Genomic DNA, 22,785 nt, shown 5'->3' on the forward strand with positions numbered 1-22,785 from the left:
AGATGAATGGTGACGTGTAAGTAGCCATGAAAAATTTCAGATCTTCCCATGTTGAAAACCTGTGTAATACTGCCTTTTAAATCTCTTCTTGAAAGAAAAACACCTGAATACACTATATTTTTTTTCTTTCCATGAGAGCTTGGTGTGTGTGTGTGTGTGTGTGTGTGTGTGTGTGTGTGTGTGTGTGTGTGTGTGTGATCCCTTTCCCATCGGTATGGGTGCTCCTGATTATTATAAACTTAGATAATTCATTAAGTCAATAATTACCTTATGGCTGTTGTAAGATACATGTCCATTTCCTTTCTTCTGTTTGCAATTTCTGCACGATCAATTTGAGTCTGGCGCTCATGCATTCTGTATGCTCTCTTCTCATCTTCATTCAAGGTACCACCCTCTCTTGCTTGTTGTTTTAAACGTTCAACATCATTTAATGCTTTCTCCAAGTACTTCTGTTTCACTTCATATTCAGCTGATTTGAAATAACAGCTAAGCTGTTGATACTGAGAGTCAGCAAAACTAGCAATTGACCAATATGTTTCTATCTTAGTTTCAGTAATTCCAGTCTCATTACTTTCTAGTGTTTCTAGAGCCTTGAAAAAATAATCACTTATAATTACTTGTGCATTTTCAGACTTTGTTTCTACCATCCAGTCACCATATAACTTAAGTGACAATGCATGCCACTTTCCTTTGGTATTTCCTGGTTTACTGAGCAATCCTTTTAAAATGCATAGAGCCAGTTCTTTATCATCTCTGTCCCATAATAATCTTGCTTCTTCAATTTTCAGATTAACAGCTGTTTCAGGTGGCAGGGAGGACATAGCTGACAAAGACTGAACATAATGAGCTGCTACTTGAAAATGTTTTTCAGTTCTTGCAAGTGCTGCTATGTCTAGACTTAAATTCACAATCACTTTCTGAAAATATGGATTGACCAATCCTTTCCTTGCACTGGTCTTTAACATTACAATTCTCTGTGTCAGTATTGGTTCTACATTATCAAAGTCATTGTATTGAATGAGGTTTTGCTGATTCCACTTTTTAAGAAGTGGATCAACATTTTTAGAATCATTTTCACTTATAACTTCAAAGAAATCTTCCATTTCTTGTAGTGCTCTTAACTGTGAAAGTACTGTATAGAGGAATTTGCTAGTTTCAAGACTAGCATGAGCTAACGACTCTACTACACAACTACGCGCATGTCGCAAATTCTTCTTAAAGGCATCTTCATCCAAGTTTTGTATAGCATTCATAGCCAAATAATGATATCTCTCATAGCTTCCAGGATGTAACTCTTTTTGAACATCACTCTCTACTTGAAAACATTCTGTAGATGCGTCAGAAAAATATATATCAGTATTCCAGTTTGCTAAACGCCAGGCACAGTCATAGTAATAGTTTTGTACTTTTTGGACTGGAAGGTGCTCACGAACAAATGATGAACAAATATAGCCATCCATTACATGATGAAGCCCAAATTTCTGTAATGCATTCAGCAGACCTGTGGAAGGGCACAAAAAGTTATTTTAAAATTTTGTACATAGCTGGAGAAGCAACCGCAGAATGAAATATAATCAGTAAACAGCCAATTATCTGCAAATTGAACGTTTATTAAAACCCCTTTAACATGGTTTCAACATTTATATAAACATCTTCAGAAGAAAATATAGGCAATTAGTTTACATGCTGTGCAGAGTTACATTAAAATATAGCTGAAAGGCATCAGCCAAATATCAAATTCCATCTCTACAATAAATTACAACATGCACAACATTGTTGTTGTCATATAGTAATTTCTCACCAATGTACATTTGTTGAGGAAATACTATATGACAACAACCTATGGTATTTCCTCATCAATGTACATTGGTGGTGAAATACTTTATATCAACAACCATGTTGGGCATATTTTAATTTATTATGAGGTGAAATTTTGTATTATTACTCACATGTAATCCAGTTGCCTGTATTTCTTTCTGAAGAAGACACTTTCATAAACGTTGAAACTATGGTAAAACAGTTTTAACAGAACTTACAATTGACTGACTGTTTACTATTTCTACAAAAAGAACCAAAGAGAGCCATCATTAGTTATTTATTAACTGCTATAAGAAAAAATAATAATTAATTTCTCTGGAGACCACAGTTGTTTCCATTTTCCTTCATAAAGTATACCAATAACAGTGTCATTCATATCGGATAGATAGAATATGATATTCTAACAACAGCATAAGGAGACTGGTTATTAAGGAATTTGGATATAAAGTTGATATGGCAATAAATGTGGAAATTAGCACATTGTCTAAAAAATAACACTATTATGACCCACTCCTACTCCTCTGGCACCAGATGATTGCTAGGTGAGGATGTTTGCTTGTGGAATGTTGCTGCACATTGTGATACTCATTTATGGAAAATGTCTTCTGTCATTACAAAGGAATTCATGAAAGTAAAGCTATCATCAATCCAAAGATTGTTTTGAACATGAATGGTCCTTTTGCTGGGTAGTATGCCCTTACCTTCCTCAAACCTTTTCACTGATTGATCCAGCCAGTTATGGGGTACTACAGTTTAAAATGGATTCCAAACCATGGTGTAACTCAGTATTTTTCACATCTACAAATGCTGCCAAAGGTGATCTGGCACTTTATCACTGAGGCACTAAATTGATACTGGAATTAAAATCTAACATAGATAGGTGAGATACTGACAGCAAAATGAGTCTAAAACTATTGATCATTTTGACTACACACAATACTTGTGTAAGGAAGTTGCAAACGTGGACAGTGCAATTAATTTCATGATCATTTTAATTATGATTTCATTATCATTTTAATTATGACAGGGGATAACCTGTGACAGGTATACTACTCCTCTTCATGGGAGGTACCTAAAATCTTGCGAATTAGGTCCGCAGCTCATGGTTTCGTTTTGCTGCCTCTGGATCCCGGGTTCCATTTCTGGCTGACTTGGGGATTTTCTCAGCCTGAGGTCTGGGTGCTAATGTTGACCTCCTCATCATTTCATCAGCATTTGGTGAAGTTGAGAGACTTGACAATGAAAAGATTGGGAATTTTTATGGATGCTGATAAGATGGACGCTGACAAGATATTGTCATCATCCTGCATTTGGTCAGGATAAAAGTTCAGCAAATTCCTGCACAAATGCAAAATGTTGCTCAATGAGTTTGATGTGCCAAAAATATCAAGAGGTGCTAATGAGGCATGGAGAAAAAACTGAATCACTGTAACTTACTTTTGCTGTTGCTGATGTAAGGATTTGACCTTTGACCCCCAAATGCATATACACGCCAGTGAGTGATTAGATAAATGTAAGCTTCAAATTAAAAAAACTGTTTTAATGAGCTCAAATTAGTACAAAAAATAATTAACATACGAGTTACAAATGTGACTATAAAAGAAACATGCAAGTTATATAAATATTCAATTAAAAGCCTACCCAGAGGAATCACTGAAACTAACAGAAGATGTTTTGCATGTGAACAGACATATTAACTTAAGTGCAATAGTATCTTAATTTATTTTGAGAAAGCAATGACATTTCATAATTTAATAACTGCCAGAATCATGAGATGTTTCTGGGAAACCAATGACAGAAATTAATAACTGCATTAATCTATGTTACTTTATAAAAACTTTGCATAGGCCGTAGTGGTGCTGGTTTCATGTACTCCTACTTATGACAGAGTATGTTGGATCAAACATGGTAACACATTATTTGGTGCAAGAAAAATTTTAAATGCTACCAGAGACCCAAAAAATAAAAAATACTAAGTAGTGTGTGGTAACATGAGATACACCAAGAACAACAGTGAATACACCAGGCAGTCAAGAACTTGGTACAAAGTGAAGCCAGAGTAGCATATTTTCATATTGTAAATCTGTAAATGCCGGTGTTCCTGTAAGAACATTATATATCATCAAGAAAAGTTTAAATCAATTTAAATCAGTTTCAGCAACAGAAATTGAAGAGCCTAGATATCTGCTAGAATTAGTGCTGAAACATAATAATTTTCAGTTTAATAACAAATTTTATGAGCAGGCTGGTGTTTAACCCAGATTCAGGCGTGTGTGGCTTATCAGCTGACACTTACACTGATCACTTAGAAAACCAGTCTCTTTTTCCAAATCATGCATGACTTATTACACACACACACACACACACACAAACACACACACACACACACACACACAAATGCAACTCACACATGACTGTTTATCAGTTACACACTCACATACAACTACTTCACTTTTGAATGAAATGTATATGAATAAGTCTGCAGCACAGTCATGGGCACTCTTGTATGCCAATTTTTTTATGGCTCATCTAGAGGAAACCACCTTGGCCACCCATAACACTAAAATCCTTGTCTGGTTCAGGTTCATTGGCAATAACTCCATTATCTGGACTGAGGGCAAAGACACACAAGTAACACACATGATATAGGATTTGGGGTAGACATCGTTAAAACAAAGGTGTTTCTCATTGCGGCAGGATCTTCTCATGAAATTCCAAACACCAACTTTTTCCTCAGAATGCGAAAATATTTTGTTGCTGCCGACCTATATAGGGATAAATGTTCGTCATAGAAAGGTATAGGGGTTTGTTTTTTTCCTGCGTGCTGTCTGCGAGTGGAATAACAGAGAATGATTGTGAAGGTGGTTCAAAGAACCATCTGATAGTCACTTAAATGTGATTTGCAGAGTATCCATGTTGACATAGATGTTATGAGCATTATGCGTGCTATGCAAGGTATTCTAAGGTGATGGGTTTGACTGAGCATCATGTCGCTGGCAACTCGCCATGAACTGACTAGGCCAAGCAGATAAGTGGGTGCAGAGCAGCATTCTGAATCACAGAGCCATGAAAGGAGGAGGGGTACATGTCCAGCAGGCTGGTGTGTGCTGTCTTTGTGAAAATCATGTGGTTGTGTAAAGTGTGTCACTGAATGCTTATGGATACCAAGCAATGTGGTCTGTTTCTGCGTGTGCTAAACTTATAGCTTCAAATATTCACTGAACACAGAAACAGCAATTTTAAGATATTCTAAAGAAAATCTAAACAGACAAACACACCATAATCATTGCCATACTTCTGAAGGTAGTACAAACAAAGTTACTAACAGTTACATGCAAAAAATTTTATAACAATGATAACAGATGTTAAAGAGACAATACTTATATGCATATGACACATACTTGGGTAGATACTGAAGGCAGCTATCACAGGACCATGTTTATAATATTGTTTAACAGAAACACAAATTGTAATACATAAATTATTATCTCAAAGAAAAGAGAGAGAGAGAGAGAATGAAAGTTCTCTCCATACATACACTGCAGATTACCAGCAGCAACGTTAATTATTTTTCCTATTACCTCAATCCATTTTTTATTTAATGAGAATTTAGTAAGTTAATGTTGTCAGACGACAATTTGAACAGCATAGTACTGCAGCAGCAACAGAAAAAAGAAAGAGATGAACTTCACAAATTTTTTACCTGTTCCATTTATGTGTGCAGAGTCTACATAAAAGCTGGTCATTCTACAATACTTAGGATGCAATAATGTAATATCAAATTGCAAATTATCTAAAGGTATATGTAATCTATTCCTAAAATATGTAAAGTTTGTAAAACACACAATTGTAAGAATGGTGATTTATTTGTAAGTTAGTTACTTGATTGCAGTGATTGGTCACATGACCAAGGTTTTAAATAGGTGGCCAGAGCACGTTTTGTGGTCATTCGATTTTCACGTCTTGATGGATAAGGGTTGCATGGCCAGTGAGCTGCACGGGTTTAAGTGTTGGGCCACAGAATTATTTCCATGTGCACTAACTGAGGAGTTAGAAATACTGCAGTGTAACAGTTTTAACAGTTAGTGTGCTAGGGTGTGACAGAACTTTTGAAAGGTAAATTTATTATTGTATATAGTCTTGAATGAACTTATTGAACTTTAGGAAGTTAATTCAGTTTTTATGATTTGGTATCTAATAATGCCTTTGGCTTACATTCATTATGGCCTGCAAATGTGCTACTTACTCTGTGAATTCAGTCAGTTGAGTTCTTATTTCTTTACTGCGTTTAAATATCAGCTTGTCTAAGGCCACCATTCAAAGAAACTTTGTGAGTGAACTGAATAAAGTGATAGTGAATTTTAAACCTCTGGTTAGGCTACATCATTATCCTGAGGCATCACCCCTTTAATATCTCATTTATTTTATTAAATATATAAATTATAAAATTTTTGCTGATTGTCTCTGCTATATTAAAGTGCCTCATGACAGACTGATGCTTTGATAGTGGTTTAAAACGACAGTGCGTGACCATACCTGTAAAGTACATAAGAGCCAAATACAAATTTAAGCTCATGTACTCACCTCTGGTGGTGGGATAGCAACACATCGATACAATTGGCAATCAATTTCAAATTATTTTGTTAGTTACAAGCCTGATCTTTTTCACCTGGTTCTTCTCAGCCCAAGGTGTCGCCATCTTGGACATAATAGATCTTCACCTTTCCGATGACCACTTCCATACCTCTGTCCATATTAAGTCCACACTTGTCACCTCTTCCATACCAATGAAGTGCTCCCATTTAGTCTGGCCACACGTGGTTGACATATCTGCAGTAATGAGAATTCCCTTGGCCAGTAAGCTGAAGGTCTCTCAAAGGGCTGCACCAGCAGGGTCTAAACACCCCCCCCCCTTCCTCCCCCTCCACAAACCTATTGCACAAACAGATTTCCCATGTCATATTCTCACACACCCATACTATAGGCATCTATTCAGAGGTGGATGGTCAAGAAAAATGCATGTAAATCTCAATGGCTGCTTCACAAGCTGTGCCATTTGCATCCTTCTGTATATCACAAGCTTTCTGAACTATGTAGATGGAAGTTATAAACCTCTTGACAACAGTCTCCATTAACCTTCTGTTTTTGCACAATCTCCACCAGCTCCGTCACCTGTTCACCAGAAGCCTTGACTGTGCACCTGTCACCGCTCCCTCCCACATTCTTAGCCAGCAAACCAGCTGCCTCCCTCAGAGCTGCTAGCTATTCAAGACACCCCCCCCCCCCCCCCCCCGCCGCCACCATCTGCCTACCCCCTGGCTTCCTCTTCTTCTAACACCCCCCCCCCCCCCCTTCCTCGCCAACATAGCTGCCACGCAAGTAGTCCACCACAGCTGAACTGTAATCCGTGCACTGTATGTTCAGCTGGCACCATGTCGGGGAAAGGGGAAAGGGGAAAAGGTGTGTGTGTGTGTGTGTGTGTGTGTGTGTGTGTGTGTGTGTGTGTGTGTGTGTGTGTGTGTGTGCTCAAGCTCAAGCACGGCTTTATTCTGAATGAATGGCGTGTTTCTTTGTATATTTCTCTCATTTATGGGCTGGCTTTAATTAAAGTGCAAGTCCTCATTGAGGTCAATTGTGGACCATGATTATAGTATACAACATAACGTGGTAGATATGCCAATGTGTTTGTGGGGAAAAAAAATTACACTGGAAAACAATTGGTTCTAATCTGGCCACCAAGTGCAAACACGGCACTGCAGCACCTTGTCAATGGCCCCACTGCTCATATTGAGCAAATTGTGCCAGCTGCAGTTAATAATAAAATCAAATTTGTGTCTTTCTCACTTAGGTGACCTTTTCCGACCACACCCTATTCTTATTCTTATTAGATTACACATGGAAACATTTCTTTATGCCTGTCTTGCATTCACAGTGTCAAACTTGCACCTGGTGCCCAAAATTAGAACTAATTTTTTTCCAGCGTAAATTGGTTTCGCACAATATCAACCAACATTTGCTGCAAATGACAATTACAGCCCAGAGTGGACCTCTGTGAGCAGCTGCACTTCATAACCACATTGTATTAACACATCACATCATTTCATTTTAATAATGCTGTCAGTTATTCGCTTTCTTCAATTTTGAATGCTTAGAATTGTAACTCACTTGTATAGCCAATATTTTATTGCAGAATGCACGGTGATGTGCAGACATCATGTCCTAGCCTTATTTCACCAGCTGTAACTATGCTTGCTTTATAATAGGTATATTAGTGACTTATTTAGATGATTCTATACAGAATATTTTCTTGCTATCTTCTCATTATTCCACATATGAAGATGGTTGTATGAACAGCTAAAACTAGTCATTATTTTGTGTGTTATAGTTTGCTAAATTATAAAAAAGTAAATAACTACTTCTTGACAATATTTAGACCGTTGGTTGCAATCTCCTGATTTCATCTGGAATTTATACCCATATTTATGATGTTATTAAAATATATTAAAAACAAAGAGTCCAAGACTTACCAAGCGGGAAAGCGCCGGTAGACAGGCACAATAACACACAAACACACACAAAATTTCTAGCTTTCGCAACCAACGGTTGCTTCTTCAGGAAAGAGGGAAGGAGAGGGAAAGACGAAAGGATGTGGGTTTTAAGGAAGAGGGTAAGGAGTCATTCCAGTCCCGGGAGCGGAAAGACTTACCTTAGGGGGAAAAAAGGATAGGTATATACTCGCACGCGCACACACACACACACACACACAAACACACACACACACACACACACACACACACACATCCATACGTTTACAGACACAAGCAGACATATTTACCCAAGAAATCCTTTAGCATCCCCTACTAATGTCAAGGTCATTAAAGACCACTGTATTAAGAGTCCCAAATATGTAGGGATTAAAAATATTCAAGATAGGTATAGTGCTCCACGAAGTATGATCAAATACTGCAATAACTTGATGTAATTATGCTGTAATGTCAATTATGCAGCTGAGTTATATATCTAGTGTTTGTGAACACTTTCCACAATTGTGTATATACTGTGTCACTCACTCAATGCTACGATACACCACTAATGAGGAATCCAATGGAATGTGTTAATGTTGAACTCAGAATCACTGATGAGTGAAGGCAAACATGCATGTGAGCAACTCACACACCGCCCTTAGACACTTTCATCATATACTTCTGAACACAGCCATAGTTGCGGAAGTTGTGGGAGTCGCCAGTAGAACATCTGTAGATGCACAGTGAAGGATAGCATTATTCTGTGGCGGCATGCACAAAGGACAGATTGTTTATTCTTTGATTATATTTAGTAGTTCTGTTGTTATTGATTCAATGTTAATATGAGCTTTTCGTTGCAATAAAAAAATAAAATATTATATAGCCTAACTACTTCGTGAGCCTCTCTGAAGATTGTAATAAGTAGTACGTGTATAAAGTGGTGACCCCGTATAAAGAATTTTGTTGTAGACGAACAAATGCAGCCCAGTTCAATTTCGTCTACCAGGAGATCGGCGAGTCCGCGTGGCACACCGAGTGTTACGGATCGACGTGACGTTTTACTAAAGAACATTGAGGAATTACGACATGACATTGAAGAACAAGAAAACGCTGTGTTGAATTTTTCTGCACCATCAAGTAACGGCATTTCGACAGAGAACAGTAGCAAGATGAAATTACGTCCACTGCAGTTCATACCTGATAAACTGAACTGTGGTTTGGAATGCTTGATCTGACCTTCCAGCATCATGGCATTGCAAACGAAGAGACGAAATTTATGATTGCCGTTAGTGCGCTTGACAACAAAACAGCAACAATCAGCGCAGATATAATACTTCAGCCGCCTGCCACGGAAAAGTATATGCGTTTTAAGCAGTTACTCATTGAGCGACTACGTCGGTCGGTGGAACAACGTATCCAGCAAGTATTGCATGGTGAAAAGAGAGGAGATAAGTCACCTTATGAATTTTGGCGGCACCTGCGAAGTTTAGTCAACGACACTGAGTTGCCAGATACGACACTGCTACATGTATGGCGTGTGCAGTTGCCAGAGGCAGTTAGAACGGCCGAGGCACACTCAGACGCACAAGATATCTCGTCGTTGATCTCATTAGCCGACAAGGTCTACACCTCGTTAGACGCAGCGCATTTGTCGATAGTGATGTTTGAACACAACAGTACAGCCTCACAGGAAATGGCGGCAATATGACGACGCCAACAGCCAGACGTTTCTCAACAGCTGGAGGACTTATGAAAACAAGTTGATGGATTGAAGCAGCAGATAGTGACGTTGCTCGGAGGCAAGACAGAAGAGCAAGGAAGATGACATAGTGTCTAAGGAGCCTATCTGCTGGTACCATCGACAATTCCGAAGGGAGGCGACGCGCTGCACATCACATTGCAATCACCCAAATGGCAGCAGCAGCTGACGTTAGGCGCTGCCGGTCCCGAGTTTGAGCACCAGCGCCTACTGTTTTGAGGTGAAATCAATGAGGGGCAGCTACGGGTGAGTAACCTTTCTTCTTCTTTACCTTCACTGTCCCATCGGCTGTTTGTTACAGAAGTTAAGTCCCGCCCTGCTTATCTAGTCGACTCAGGCTCGGACGTTAGTGCATTGCCTGTTAGAAACTGTGATGTGAAGCTCCCTCCATCTCAGTCTAAACTCACAGCAGCAAACCAGACGTCGATAGCGACTTATGGAAAACGTCAGATAGAGGTAGACCTCGGGTTCCATGAAAGTTTACCATGGACTTTTGTAATTGCCGATGTGTCAGACACAATATTGGGTGCAGGTTTCTTGTACCATTATGAACTTGAGGTATCTATTAGCTCAGTGAGCTTTCGACGGTGGACAATGTGCATTAGCGGCACCCTAGGACAAAGCCCTATGTCCACGTCTGATTGCAGACAAGTAGCAAACTGCGAATCCATGTCTTGTGGGCAGACAATAAAGCACAATACAGTACATCACATCAGGACTATACCTAGTCAACCAGTGTCTCAACGCCCACACCAGTTAGCTCCGGATCATTTTGCTGCAGTGAAGGCAGAGTTCGAAGAATTATTACGCTCGGGGAATCGTCCGTAGATCCGACAGTCCGTGGTTATCACCACTTCACCCCGTAAAGAGACCATACAGAGATTACAGGGCACTAAATACTCGTACCATCCCCAATCGTTATCCGACACCAAGTATCAGGGATTTTACACAAGCACTTGCAGGCATGACCATTTTTAGTGTCATTGATTGCAAAAAAAGCATATCACCAGATACCGGTCACACCTGCTGATATACCGAAGATGGCTGCCACGACACCCTTCGGTTTATTCGAATACCTCCGTATGCCGTTCGGGTTAAAAAATGCTGCACAAACTTGGCAGCATTTCATTGACGAAGTCCTCAAAGGTTTACCACATTGCTTCGCGTACCTTGACGACATCTTGGTTTTTTCGTTGTCTGACGAACTGCATTAACTACATGTAAGGACTGTTTACCAACATATTGAGGCACATGGCATTTCGGTCAATGAATCAAAGTGTTTACTTCGATGACATCAGGTGCCATTCTTAGGCTACTCAGTGACAGCAGCCAGCATCAGCCCACTGCAAGACAAACTCGACGTTATCAAAGAGATGACTTGCCCCATTGACTATCACCAACTACACCAGTTTCTTGGAGCAGTTAACTTCTACAGACAACGTCTGCCTAATCAGGCGGCCATTCAAGCACCTTTGACGTGAGCACTAATCAGCAAGGATGCAGTAGGCAAACGACCTTTACAGTGGACATCAGAGATGCAGATGGCATTCGACAAGATAAAACCTATCTATGTCAGGCAATAACGTTGGCACATCAGGTTCCTCAAGCTTGACTGGCAATTCTTGTGGATGCGAGCCAGCAGCCAATAGGTGCTGCTCTACATCAGAAACAATTGGCAGCCCCTAGGTTTCTTCTCCCGCAAGCTTACATCATCTCAAGTAAAATTGAGTGCCTATGATAGGGAGCTATTGGCAATTTATGATGCCATCAGACATTTCTGACTGCAAGTAGAAGGCAAACCCTTCAGACCACAAGCCAATTACCTTCGCCTTCAGTAAGAACAAGGATGGTTGCCCACCATGACAATTTAGACAACTCAAGTTTATCGCCCAGTTTACCATAGACCTGCAGCACATAAAAGGAGCTGAGAATGTCGTGGCAGATTTCCTGTCTAGGTTGGAAACAATCTCTCAGACTACTGACTACCAAGGAAACAGACCAGTAACTTGCTCAACTCTCTTGTGATAGTACGTCCGGGTTACACTTGCAACAAATACAACCTACGGGTGCACACTTCCGAATTTGGTGTGACGTATCGCAAGGAAAATCGAGACTGTTCGTACCTGAGAGATTGCGATGACAAGTATTTGATAGCATCCATGGACTGGCTCATCCGGGAATAAATGCCAGTGTCAAACTAATGACAGACATTCGTGTGGCCCAGTATAAATAGAGACTGCTGTAATTGGCCAAAAACGTGCATGGACTGTCAGAGGGCCAAGGTGGGACAACACGTGCACAAAGCTGTAGGAAACTTCCCACTTACCACACAACATTTCACACATGTGCACCTGGACATCGTGGGATGGCTTTTGCCGTCGGAAGGATACCGTTATCTCCTCAATGCGGTGGACCGCTTCACCACATGGGCAGAGGCGATTCCATTATCGGATATTTCAGCAGAAACAGTGGCATGCGTATTTCTTTCATCTTGGATCACTCATTTCCGCTGTCCTTTACATGTCACCACAGACAAGGGGCGGCAGTTTTAATCGACGTTGTTCTCAGAATTGGCCAACCTCTGCGGGTTCCAACATCATCGCACCACAGCGTACCACCCAGCAAGCAATGGGATGGTGGAACGCTGGCATAGAACATTAAAAGCTGCATTAATGTGTCATGCACAATCTTGGTCATCCATGTTACCACTAGTTTTGTTGGGCCTATGCACAGCATTGAAAACAGATTTAGGGGCATCCACCGCAGAATTGGTTTATGGTGAACCCTTACGACAGCCTGCAGAATTCTTCACCGATAAAGAAGGGGCATGACAGACCGAATTGCCATTCAAATTGCAAATGGTATGCGAGCATATGGCCAGACTTCGCCCATCCGCTGTCTCGAGACATGGAGCGGTAAATACGTTCGTGCACAAAGGTCTATGCTCATGTACACATGTGATGCTGTGGACGGACACTCAAGTCACTGCTGCAGCCTCCATATTCTGGACCTTATAGAGTGCTCTCACAGGATGAACATACCATACAGATAGATCTAAATGGAAAGAGTCAAGTGGTATCATTGGAATGGCTCAAACCTGCAACTGAAGAGGACACAGAGGTCAGGCACCAAACGCCACCTTCCACACCAGTGGACCAGGATGACACCACCTCACCACCACAAGAGGAAGCGGTATCGTTACTACCAGCAACAGAAGCTGAAGAATTTCAACCAATGTGTTCAGTACACACAAGAGCTGGGCGTCGGGTGAAATATCAATACCCCAACATTCCCGGAGCTCCGCTCTATCAGAGGGGGGCTGTGTGGGAGTCGCCAGCAGAACATTCGTGGACGCACAGTGAAGGATAGCATTATTCTGTGGCAGCACGCACAAGGGACAGAGTGTTTATTCTTTGATTATATATAGTAGTTCTGTTGTTATTGATTCAATGTTAATATGAGCTTCTTGTAGCAATTAAAAAATAAAGTATTATAGCCTAACAACTTCGTGAGTATCTCTGAAAATTGTAATAAGTAGTACACAGCTAAAAAGTAAACCATTTAGTGATTTCACTGGCACCCAAGAGGCCTTTTCAAGAATACCAATAAAATTATAATCTTGATAAATGAGAATGAATGGATAAATTGGATGTCAGCTGGTGTTTATCAGAATATTATTAGGATATCATAAAATTTGATCACGTGTGTCCAGTTGGATACATCATATTATTGTAGAATTAATAAAGTGAAAGGATGAGTGTCACTAAACTGAAAAATCAGATATAAGAAATTAAACACTAGAAGTCAGTGACTGTTTAGCTAAATAGTTGTTTAAATGTTTCTATGAAGCTGCACATATTGATAATAGGTCTCCAAGGAACCTACAGATTACAGTTGACACACAAATCCACAACCCCCCCCCCCCCCCCCCCCCCATGCACACACACACATAGTTTCTCCAGTTCCAGCATTTCATAATTTACACGTAGTTCCTTTACAGAGAGAAACAGAAGGAGGTAATGAGACAAAAGATAATGTAAAAGATGCTGTATGTTACAAATATTTCGAATGCTTTCACACAGTGCTATTATTGTGTTATCATATCTTTAATACTTCTTCCGTCTGTGAGGTGTGAATGTTTACAATGCAAGTGTTTACACTGTGTAAAAGTTCTAACAATGTAGTGAGTACATGATGATGCACAAGTTGCATAAGCATTAACCAAAAATTGCTATGTAACAATCATATCTCTGATTTATGACTGCTAAAGAGAAGCTATGCGCTCTGTGGCATGCAGAGTTTCTCTCTGGATTGGCAAATAAGCAGTTAATGAACTGACTCTTTCTGATGTTAATTCTATGACGAGGTACATGTTTACTGAAATTTGTATGAAGCTAAGTAAATGTATTGCTGAAAGTCAGCTATCTTGTGAAATTTTTAATTGTAAAAGTTGATGAATTGATAAAGTTGAAATGACTTACTGGTACACCCAAATTACATCAATGTTTAAAGTGAAAAGGTGACCACGATTTTTTAAAAGTAAAGCAGTGGATATGAATCCTGAAACGTTGCACAAGAGAATATATGTTCAGCATGTTGGTAGCAAATCCATGAGCCTGCACCCAATCAGAACTTTTTACGGAGAAATTTTACTCACAAAATTTCTACTCATAAGTGTTTCCACTCCTTTTAAAGTTTTCCTAGGATGGATAGTACTACCAGATTCCAATCTAGAGTGGTGTCAGTTCATAGACAACTTCCAAGCCTTCTATTACGAGAAGTCTAATTTCTTTTGTAGTTATAGCCAATGACAAACTTAGAAGCAGGTCATCGGACAGTGGAAGACTAATTTTTCTGAGCTTCAGAAAGCAAATACCAGATGAAAGTGCCACTTAATAAGCACACTTATAATTACAAAAACATTTCATACATATTTAGTATCTTTGATACTGCAATAAAATTCCAGATAACTGATGACAACCAACAGATTAAAATAATTTTCTTGTGATCTATTTAACTATGGAAATAGTGAGAAATCAAATCTAGAAATTATTTTCTGATAATTCACATGGGAGGAGAAAGGTTCAGAAATTAATATGTCAAGTGGAGATTACTGTTGATATTTTAGCAAAAGATAACATTGACTCATCTTTGGGAATCTACAAATAAGTATTTATATACCATATACAGTTCAAGTATCCTAGAAGAAAGATTCCCAGCAAAATTGTGACTGTCTTCTAGGATACTCTCTTGTTGCTGGAGTTTCCAGTTCTGCATAACTTCAGGTCAGTAGGTCAGGGATGTTGAAAGAGGGCTACTGAAGACTTTCACTGGAATTAATTTGTGGAGAAAAGGAAGGGTTGCTGAAAGAACTGAATGAGGAATTGGAGGGAGAAGGTGAAAAAAATACCACCATTGTACAGGTAAGGTTAAATAACTTCTTAAAGGTTATGCTAAGTCCATTGTTGTGAACTTCAGTACACAAAATGAGGAGCCATTTTTATCTTTTCATTATGATAATGTGATTAAAATAAGTTGTGATTTTTGAGTCTTTGCCATGGAACCCGTATGCTGTGTAATGAGTTAATGACTATTTAATGTACATACCGGGCACTGTCTCACTATTTCCAGAGCACAATTCCAGGTCATGTGCTTGAAGGACACGATCCCATTTTGCTTTTAGCTTTAAATGTTGAATACAGCTCTGATAGTCCAGTGTGTTGGACGGCCAGCATCCATACACTGCATCAGAATCCCCTATCTTTGTATAAGCCTAAGAATAAGAATAAGAATAAAAGGAAAGACAAATAATTACAATTTCACTAACATTTCACAACTTTAAATTGAAATGCAGAAAGTCATAGGAACAGCAATAAATAAGTGATAATTAATACTCCATATTGGGTACAACTTTCAACACTCTGGAGAAACTACATTAGTATGTTTGAATACAAAAACTGATTTTTAATCCTGTACACAAAATTATATATATATATATATATATATATATATATATATATATATATATATATATATATATATATATATATATATATATATATATATATATAAAAATAGAAAGAAACTTCCACATGGGAAAAATATATTAAAAACAAAGATTCCAAGACTTACCAAGCGGGAAAGCGCCGGCAGACAGGCACATGAACAAAACACACAAACACACACACAGAATTACTAGCTTTCGCAACCGATGGTTGCTTCTTCAGGAAGGAGAGGGAAAGACGAAAGGATGAGGGTTTTAAGGGCGAGGGTAAGGAGTCATTCCAATCCCGGGAGCGGAAAGACTTCCCTTAGCGGATATGCGGATGTGCGGATGGATATGTGTGTGTGTGCGTTCACACCTGTCCTTTTTTTCCCCTAAGGGAAGTCTTTCCACTTCCGGGATTGGAATGACTCCTTACCCTCTCCCTTAAAACCCACATCCTTTCGTCTTTCCCTCTCCTTCCTGAAGAAGCAACCATTGGTTGCGAAAGCTAGTAATTCTGTGTGTGTGTTTGTGTGTTTTGTTCATGTGCCTGTCTGCCGGCGCTTTCCCGCTTGGTAAGTCTTGGAATCTTTGTTTTTAATATATATATATATATCTATAATGGTTCAAATGGCTCTGAGCACTATGGGACTTAACATCTGTGGTCATCAGTCTCCTAGAACTACTTAAACCTAACTAACCTAAGGACATCACACACATCCATGCCCGAGGCAGGATTCGAACCTGCGACCAGAGCAGTCGCGTGGTTCTGGATTGAGCGCCTGAACCGCTAGACCACCGCGGCCGGCTAACCCTGTACAGTCGAAATTATTATTTACTGTAGAAAAAAAAAAATTATATGCACAGAATGTTAAAGAATAATGTATTTAACACATATAAGGTGAATGTTTATTTTTAAAATTATTTATGTTTTCAAAATAGGTCCGTGACTTTGAGGTCACAGTGGGCAGTTGAACTTTTTGTTCAATCTTGTACGAGTATTGTAGTATTTCTATTACAAGACAAGAATGGAGCTGCATGTTACAATAAAATTGGAAGTAAGGAAAGAATAATGGAATAACAATTACAGGCAAAAATACACACAATAATTTTAAAATATACAAAGTTAAAAATTAACTGTAGTGTCCTCATTTTTCAGGTTTTTTTTAGCTTCTGATATGAACTATTTAGTATGAAAATTAAAAAAAGAATTAGAATTTGGTGTATTGCAAAGATGCGCTTTACATTTTGTACAAAACACTTCTGGTGCACCATTACATCCTGACTTTTTCAACTTCCTCTTTTTTTCTGAAAATTGAGGCCAGTGGCCTATCCCATCTTTCCTCATTTCTTTTTCAGGCACTGGTACTGCTGACCCTATTTTCTTCTACAACTGAGTTGCAGTTTCAACTGATGAACTACTAAATCTTCCCCCTTTTCTCTGTCGATCCTTATTCCGTTTGCAAAGACAAGCAGCAACAGTAACTTTGAAGTCCAATAGCCTGAGCTGGTCATGCTTCATCTTACACTCTGTACAATCTCTTCTATATAGTAGCCATGCATTGACTACAGTCAGATCAAGCAAGTGAAATGCAAGTCTCAAATACCACTTCCTTGATCAGATCTTGTTGCGATACAATGCTATCAGCGAATCAAACAGATCAAAACCACCCATGCACTGATCGTAATAGTGACCAATACTGGGGCATTGAACAATTATTTTTTCTTTCTTTGTATGGTCCCATCTCTCCACTTTTGATGTTGGATGAGCACCAGCAAAAGTATTAAGCAAATGAACAGGCTTGTTGTCGTACCATTTTACTGCACACAACGTACACCATCAATTATAGATAAATGCTCCTCATAACTCCCTCGATTGCTCCTTTTCAATCTCTTGGCAGATGAAACACAACTGCAAACCGAACTCCTGTGAACCAATTATCAAAATACAGTTTATGAAACATGTATCTAGGTATCACATAAGCCAAGTGAAGAACAACATTTCCACTCACACCGACATCAGGCAAGGAAGGATCATGCTTCACATTCCCTGTATATATCTCTAAATTATGTGAAATTCCATTTGAACCACACAAGACAATTTATAACCCCATTTTTAGGTTCACTTTTCACATAATTCTTCAAGCTATGTTTTCCCTTGGAAGAAATCATCTGTTTGTCTACTGACAGATTTTCACTCATGGGGATACTTTGAAAATTTCCAACCAATGATTCCAGAAAGGACTCAATCTTATGCAATTTGTCAGCTGGATCTACAGTTTTGTTATTGTTGAAATGAAGTCCTAATTTTAGCTGCTCCCACCTACTGCAGCTCATTATACCAACAGCAGCTGGAATCCGAGTAGCAGTTTTCCAATACATACGAGATGATGGAAGTCCATAAATGGGCATGTACATATAACAACCAAAAAATAATTGTTATTGGTTTAGAAATGTCTTTCTGCAGTGCATATAAGTTGGTTTGAGAAGCAACATTTTCAACAATTTTTTCACCTAACAACTGCCTGAAATAGGTCACAGGTTGACGATGCTCTTCCGGTGCACAAGGGAGAGAACTCATCCATGGCTGAAAAGGACGAATAATACGATGGATAAATCGTCTCCAGTCATTACTGACGTGAACTTCGTCACTAATGTTCTCATTATCACTTTCACTATGCACAAGTACACCATTATCACTGTCCTCTGCACTATCATTATCACTCTCGGCTATTTTCTACAATCTCAATATCATCCTCACTATCTGAAGCTAAGACAAAATTTTCTGATTCACACCCAGGAGTAGGCTTAACTTCATATTCTTCACATTTTTCCTGTTTTTCATAAAAATTTCTGGGATCCATGACTGTAACAAAGTGGGGTTAGATTCCATTATTGTCCAATGTTATTTCAGAGAAATGGACCTAAATTCCATCATAAACAGGGAACATTTATACTTTCACGAATTGCAGTGTTTTAATAATGAAGAATGATATGTATATTTATTAATAAGTATTTTTCTTTATTGAAAAACGAAAACAGAATCACTGTAAATAATAACTAAACTAGCACCAGTACAGGAAGCCGACAAATGAGTGCAGCCCAACATTCAATGCTACCTACCAAAGATAATATTATATTGGAGTCTGTGCAAAGAACCTAAATATAAAGCAGCCATATTGTAGCACTCAAGTCACACTGGTTGAGAAAGGAATAACATTCCTAATGGGAAATATATTGATTAAATCTGACGCGACTTCAGAGTCACGGTGGGCAGTAGAGGGTTAAATGCACTTCTCTTGTCTAACAAACAGAACGTCTGGGATACAGTACGGATTTACACCACAAAAATCATATATGACCTACATTTTAAGTTGGTTAGAGCATTTAAATTTTACAGACATACAGTATGAACTCTGCACTTTGACATGGTATGCTTGAAAAGTTACAGTAGTTGTAGCAGACCTGCGAACTACTGAGCAGTGATGGTGTGATGTTACCATTACCCACTTGATAAAACAAAAATGATGTGGTTCATTTCCTAGGGGAAAAATATAAATCCCTAATCACAAGCAAAGTTTAGGCTTATGTGCTAAAGACAGATTGGGTGGAACAGCTTCTCCAGGTTCTGAATATTCGGAAAAGCATTTATGTATATCACTGATTTCTATGTTTTGGTCAACCAGTGATAACTGCAACATCATAGAAGGGATCAACATTGCAGCAGGTAATTCAGAAGAATGGATCAATCTACAAATATCAGCAGAGCAGTAAAAATAAAAAAATAAAAAATAGTTTCATTGATTAATTGAAATTCTGTTAGTTTAGTGCCCACTATCCACAACAGTATCACTTTTCAGAAAGGTCAGTAATTGATGATAAATTCTGGGTATACTACTGAATTGCTAAATGCTAAATACACTATTGAATATGATGATGACGTAGGACTTTCAATGCTGTTCTCCTTGAAAAATCCAAGTGCAAGTAGTTGTTTTAAGAGTTTCAAAATGCTCCTTTTCCACTTTAAATTCTCATCACTATAGGTATCTAAACATTTTGTAGTTTCCACCCTATTTATTACTTCTTCACCATGGTTACACTATCACAGGTGTAGTACCCCTGGATGTGCAGAACTGAGTATGTTGCATCTTTTTAAAATTGAGGCAGAGACTACCTGAAGAGAACAATCTATGACAATTTTGAGAACATTGTTCACTATTTCTTGCTTCTTTGTATATGCTTGGAATAGTTGCAATCTGCAAAAAGCACTAATTCTGCCTGTTGTGTGTTAGACGGAATATCCTTTACATGTATGAGGAACAATAATGGACCTAAGATTGAGCCTTGAGGGACCACATACATGATTCCTCCTAAGTCAGAATAATGCCCCGTGGACTACACTATTTGAATCATTAATTGCAACTTTCTGTGTTTTTTTGGTTACATATGACATTATGCAGTGGTTGGCTTTACCATCAGTCCCACATAAACTCCAATTTATGTATGAGAATAGTCATTCATGTAGCAAAGTGCCTCAGATAGGTCACAGAAAAAACCAAATGGCACTATTTTATTATTCAATGCTTATAAAGTTTGTTGAGTGAGCATGTTACGGCATTCTCAGTAGATTAACTCTTCTGAAATCCAAATTGTGGTTTGCTGAGCACGTTATTGTTGCTAATATGAGATACTGTTCTAGACTGCATCACTTTCTCAAAAATTTTAGAAAATTATGTCACGATGCCTGCAGCTTGTGGTCTCACAGTAGCGTCCTCGCTTCCCGAGCATGGAGTACCGGGTTCAATTCCAGGTGGGGTCAGGGATTTTCACCTGCGTTGAGATGACTGGGTGGTGGTGTGTCGTCGTCATCATGATCATCATTCACCATCATTACGGATGGAGGAAGGCAAAGGCAAACCACTTCCACTAGGACCTTGCCTAGTACGCCTGTGCAGATCTCTTGCGACATTCCCCTTACCCTCTGTCAAGAAGCATGGGACTTGGCATTTGCATTTCCATGTCAGCAATGAAACAAGTCTGAAGTTACTGACATCTATCCTTGTACCTTTCTTAAAGAGGAGACTGGCAAGGGCATATTTCAGTCTCTCTCAAAAAATGCTTTAAGTTAATGATGCATTACATATTTCATGTAAGACACAGCTTATTGTTTGGAAGAAAATCTTTATTATTCTATTGGAAACATCATTAAAACCATATGATGTTTTTATTTTTGAGAGAATATATAATCTTCTTAATTTCAGAAGGAGAAGTGATATATTCATGTGATTGAATCTTATGAAAACTGATTTTTCAACATTTTACTATGATTCTTCTCTTGTAGTTTTTGTCTCTAAATTTTCTACTAACGAAACTATTATTAAATATATTTGCTACTTTTGGCTCAGAATTTATAGCCCTTCCATTCAGCTGGATAGTGATGTTATCCTGTCCAGTGGCTGGTTGTCCTCCTCTAGTTTTGCAAAAAATTAAATATAGCCTTAATCCTGTTCTCAGAATTACAGGTTTCTAACAAAATGAGCATGTTCCTTGATATTTTAAGTAACTTTTCTTAGTAATTTTCAGTAGTTTTTGTAATCTCTACTTGTTCTTGCCAACAAATACATTTCTCTTTTTCGTTTACAAGATATTTTCTTCCCTTTTGGTTATCCATCGCGTTTTTACATGGCTGTTAAATGTCTTTTTTGGTTAGCTTATCCAGAAAACTATTTACAAATAAGGATATGAACTAATCATGGAATACATTGAGTTTTATATGAATACTGAGTTCATTATAAATTGCATTCCAGGACATTTCATACAAGCTATTCTAAACCCACAAGAGGGCATGCTTATTTTCATAATACCGTTGGGTGAGGAGCCTACTTTGTACACATGGGAAGAATAGCTAAACATGCAAGAGCAGAATCATAGTTTAATCTAACAAAGATAAAATAAACTTACAGAATATGTAGCAGAAATGAGAACAGTGAGAAACCTAACATCAGGATCGATGGTCATGAAGTAGATGAAGTAAGGGATTCTACTACCTAGGCAGCAAAATAACCAATGTCAGACAGACCAAGGAGGACATCAAAAGCAGACTATCACTGGCAAAAATGGCATTCCAGGCCAAGACAAGTCTACTAGTATCAACCATGTGCCTTAATTTGAGGCAGACATTTCTGAGAATGTACATTTGGACCACAGCAATGGAGGACAGTGAAACATTGACTGTGGGAAAACTGAAGACATCACAGAATGACTTCTACGGTACTAGGGGAAGATGTAGAGGGGGGGGGGGGGGGGTGTAGATGTAAGCAGAGATTGGAATATATCCAGCAAATAATTGAGGACATAGGTTGTAAGAGCTACTCTGAGACGAAGAGGTTGGCGCAAGAGAAATGCATCAAACCAGCCAGAAAACGTATTTATTTATTGGTGTGTTTGTGTGTGTGTGTGTGTGGGGGGGGGGGGGGGGGGGGGGGAGAAAGGTGCTAAACAACTGTTTAATTAAACAATAATGAAATAAACTTTCACTACACACCATGGACAGGTGTTACCCCACAGTAATGGCCCACTTAAAGCATTAAACAGCACAGCTGCCTCAAATCCCAGCCAACGCTTATTTTATAACTCATTAGCTTGTAGACAACTGCCTTATTGTGGGATTGTAGTGCTTGCTCATGATGTGGGTCATT

At 38.8% G+C, this 22,785-nt stretch overlaps 1 protein-coding gene across 3 annotated transcripts in view; it reads right to left on the minus strand.

Annotated features, from left to right (window-relative positions):
* LOC126328921 (serine-protein kinase ATM) overlaps positions 1-22,785 on the minus strand; it is a 458,551-nt gene that overhangs the window by 99,578 nt on the left and 336,188 nt on the right. For all 3 annotated transcript variants that reach the window (XM_049996079.1, XM_049996081.1, XM_049996080.1), the window contains 2 exons: positions 15,709-15,874; positions 268-1,501 (listed from right to left, as the gene is read on the minus strand). In XM_049996079.1, the coding sequence (XP_049852036.1) occupies positions 268-1,501; positions 15,709-15,874 (1,400 nt within the window). The remainder of the gene's footprint in view (positions 1-267; positions 1,502-15,708; positions 15,875-22,785) is intronic.

This window comes from Schistocerca gregaria, chromosome 2 (genome assembly GCF_023897955.1).
Source record: "Schistocerca gregaria isolate iqSchGreg1 chromosome 2, iqSchGreg1.2, whole genome shotgun sequence".
NCBI lineage: Eukaryota > Metazoa > Arthropoda > Insecta > Orthoptera > Acrididae > Schistocerca > Schistocerca gregaria.